Genomic DNA, 4,044 nt, shown 5'->3' with positions numbered 1-4,044 from the left:
TCATTACCCCTGACGTTGCTTTATTCAAGGTCGGCATCTAGGCTGTTTAGTCTCAGCGGATGTTACCCGGGTTCACATTATCAGCTACTTAAGCATATTCGAACTATCATTGTCGACTCAAAATGGCATGGACCAGCCAGATTATCAGACCATAGCGAGCATGAGAAAGGATGTAAAACGACTCGTCAAATATGAGAGAGTGCTTTATTGAAAGATGCGGTTGATTTGTATCGCCGTGGTGGCCTTAAGCGGCAGCCAGAAAGCTCTGAGTACCTAGCAGCACGATACCCAACATCCGATAGTCGCGCGGATAGCTTTGTTTGTTTCAACATCACCGGCCCTTTTCTTCACCTTAGCGTTCCATTGGCCCCTCATGCCAGTGGCACTTGCCCTTTTGAGCCTCCTCGAGGTTCCGTTGAAACGAGTATTTAGAGACATGAAGTCATGGTCCTCCCTCCCGCTTGGATAGTTCTGAGCATCGTCAACCATTGCGCTTATCGATCAACATGCAGTTTCGTTTCATTGTCAAGGCATGCCTCCTGGCGGCTTCTCTGACGCAGGCTGCGCCTGCCAGTACCGGGTCTCAAGAGGTGTCTAGCAGTGAACATGATGTCAGAGCAACAACAAGCAGGCTGGTGTTCTGCCATTTTATGGTATGTAGATATGCGACCTGATCCTCGATGTCATTACTCATATCGACATTCATAGATTGGTATCGTTGGCGATAGAACCAGTGCCGCAGACTACGATGCGGACATGAAACGGGCAAAGTCTTTGGGTATCGATGCCTTTGCCCTTAATATTGGTGTCGATCCATACACAGACACGCAGCTTGGCTATGCCTATGAGTCTGCGGCCAACAATGGAATGAATGTGTTCATCTCCTTTGACTTCAACTGGTACCATGCCTCTTCAGACGCGGCAGCAGTTGGCCAGATGATAGCCAAGTACGGGAAACTCGCTGCACAGCTCAAGGTAGACAATAAAGTCTTCGCTTCGTCATTTGCTGGTGACGGTCTTGATGTTGCAGCCATGAGGTCTGCCGCGGGTGTAGATGTTTTCTGGGCTCCGAACTTCCACCCTGAGCAGACATCTAGTCCCGCCAACATCGACGGTGCTCTTAACTGGATGGCCTGGGATAACAATGGTAACAACAAGGCTCCTACAGCTGGAGCCAACATCACCGTCCAAGCCGGAGACGACAACTACAAGAAGTGGCTGGGTTCCAAGCCCCTGATAGCACCAGTCTCTCCTTGGTTCAGCACACACTTCGGACCTGAGGTTTCCTACAGCAAAAACTGGGTCTTTCCAGGTGATCTCCTGTGGTACCGCCGTTGGAATGAGATTCTGTCCACTGGCCCCCAGTTCCTTGAGATCATTACCTGGAATGACTACGGTGAATCGCACTACATTGGACCTCTGTCATCGAAGCATTGGGACGACAACAGCTCGAAGTTCGTTAACGATATGCCACACGACGGTTGGTTGGATATGGCAAAGCCTTACATCGCAGCTTATCATGCTGGGGCGACATCGGTGAATGATTATATCACATCTGACCAGCTTGTTTACTGGTACCGCCCGACGTTGGCCGGTTTGAACTGTGATGCAACGGATACAACAATGGTTACAGCCAACAATGACAGCGGTAATTACTTCATGGGTAGACCAAACGGCTACGAATCAATGCAGGATGCTGTCTTTATCGTGTCGCTCCTCACCTCTGCCGGGACAGTCACCGTCACTTCGGGCAAGAACTCGCAGACCTTTAATGCCCCAGCAGGAGCGGCTGCATTCCAGGTGCCCATGGCGGTAGGCAAGCAGACATTCTCTCTCAGCCGCAACTCAAAGGTAGTCATGAGCTCGACATCTTTGAAGGACATCTCAGAGATCTGCATATGTGGCATCTATAACTTCAACGCATATGTTGGCACTGTGCCCGATGGCTTCTCTGATCCGCTTGGAACAGATGGTCTTGCTTCGCTGACTGTTGGCCTACACGTCACAACCTGCCAAGCCAAGCCATCTTTGGGCACAGCGACTGGAGGCGGATCAACGCCAACAACAACCGGAGCCGGTGGCAGTTCGCCCTCCACAACGACCTCAAAAGCATCAGTCGGGGCCACAACGACCGCCGCGCCGTCAAGCACACTGAAGAGCACAACATCCAAGGCCCCGACCCAGACTAGTTCTACGGTCCCGCCAAGTCAGACGACTGGGACATGCAATGGCGGCACCGTTGCTCCTGGCGAGTCCCTCAACTTCTCAGGACTCTGCGACTTCGCATGCAACCATGGCTACTGTCCTGCGGGGCCTTGCGTCTGCACCTCGTACGGCACGCCGGTGTCAAGCCCGGAGGTTGCAGCGCCAGGATGCCCCCTTGCCGGTGAGCCTGACAGCTATATTGGCCTCTGTAGTTTTGACTGTGCCCACGGCTACTGTCCGTCGACGGCATGCAGAGCAAGCTGTTAGAGCAACGTCTCAATACCCCTGTTCGTCTTTAAGCTGGTTTTTCTTTTTCTCGATAAATATCTTGTTTCGATTGGTTGTACATAGGAAAGGCTTTCGCACTTGCTTAGTGCTCCGTAAATACTCATCACATCGTCCTAATCTACTTTCAAAGCCTTTTTATTGGAGAACAGTGATTCAGCGTCCGTCTGAAGGTTGTATCGTTCTGGCAGTGCATAGTGATTGTTATTGTGAATGACTCTGAATATTGTCATTCCCTACTAGGCCCTGATTGGCTGAGCGCCGGTCTAGATGACCACCGTTCCAGGTGGCCACTTGGCATGCACAAAATAGCCGAATTTCATTGTCCGAGCAGACTAGCCGCAATTAGCAGTAATTTTGTGTGCATAATGCGGGCTGACCGCTCAGAACGGCGACTAACGCCTTATGCAAGCATTTCACCAAAAACCACCCCTATTTACAATGTACCGTACTAGTAGTGGTATCAGAACGGCCTCAATTCGGTTTATATGCTAAGAAAACATACTGGAATGGCGGTCATTGTAATCGAATACCTTTGCGCCGTTCTAGCATGTTTTTGTGGCCATTTTGGGAATGAGAGGGTTTTCTACACTTTGAAGAGAACCCTAACCCTAACCCTGGCCTAATTAAGTATAGTAAGGTGGGATCTGAAAGCTACTTGACGCTTGGGCCATGTTTTGTGAAGAGCTTGAAGTATCTCCTGGAACGGTGGCACGCTGGAACGGCCCTAGAGAAGGCACTCGAAGTAGTTCGGGCGGACGCGCCTACTATAAATAGGTAAACAATGCTCGAGTTAGGTGGGGTGCGTGCCGGGAAAACAATGTCGCATCTCCGGGGAGCAAATGTACGTTAGCGCCTATGATGGGCTCGCCTATGATCCGGGCCCCATCTAGCATGCCAATGTTTCGCAAGCAACCGTCATCAGCACAGATCCCAAACAACCCCGCGTCCTGTGGCAGCGTAACAAGCATAAAGATAGACGGCCTCAACGAGATCCGGCCGTTGATTCTGTTACAAGGCTTGCACTTCAATCAAGACCATTCTGGCCAGCAGCAAACCCCGCCCTGGCGTGTTGGTGATCGCCTCGAGCTCCTCAGCTCAGAGCTCCAGCTCTTCAACAACGATACCCTTCCGATCGAAGCTCCAGCATATGTGCATGCATGTCGCCTCCCGACCCGCCGGCGAGCCTCTCAAACCAGCCAGATCAAACTGACCATGGGTGGAAGGTGTCCTCAGAGATATCCACGAGCTCCCCGGAGCTAAAGCCAGTAGTGTCAACAGAGTTGAAGGGCTCTGGCCCAATAGTTGAAGACAACATGACGTCCCAACTTGATCCCACCTCGGCCAAGGAGGAAACCGGCAAATCAGAGGATTTAATCGACTTTGGTGACGATCCATCGAAATCAGTTTCCAAAGACACAAATGAAAGTACAATTCATGGGAAACTACCAGAAACTGGCCAAGGCGATGACAAAATTCGGGCTGGCGATGGTGGCGAGGCCATGTCTTCATCATTAGCGACGCTGAAGCCAACCACGCCGACCACCACCACGC

The 4,044-nt window shown here is 51.3% G+C and overlaps 1 protein-coding gene across 1 annotated transcript; it reads left to right on the top strand.

Moving 5' to 3' along the window:
* Nucleotides 1-506: 506 nt before the first annotated feature.
* On the top strand, nucleotides 507-2,189 carry UCRPA7_7031 (putative alpha- -glucanase protein; the record flags this gene model as incomplete). The annotated part of the gene is made up of 4 exons (XM_007919566.1): nucleotides 507-653; nucleotides 709-1,480; nucleotides 1,634-1,972; nucleotides 2,023-2,189. 4 exons carry the CDS (start codon nucleotides 507-509, stop codon nucleotides 2,187-2,189), a joined length of 1,425 nt encoding a protein of 474 aa, XP_007917757.1.
* Between the last annotated feature and the right edge of the window lie 1,855 nt (nucleotides 2,190-4,044).

This window comes from Phaeoacremonium minimum, assembly GCF_000392275.1.
Source record: "Phaeoacremonium minimum UCRPA7 unplaced genomic scaffold PA7_03_scaffold_496, whole genome shotgun sequence".
NCBI lineage: Eukaryota > Fungi > Ascomycota > Sordariomycetes > Togniniales > Togniniaceae > Phaeoacremonium > Phaeoacremonium minimum.
The sequence above is the reverse complement of the archived record's forward strand: the minus strand, read 5'-3'. Positions and strand labels throughout refer to the sequence as shown.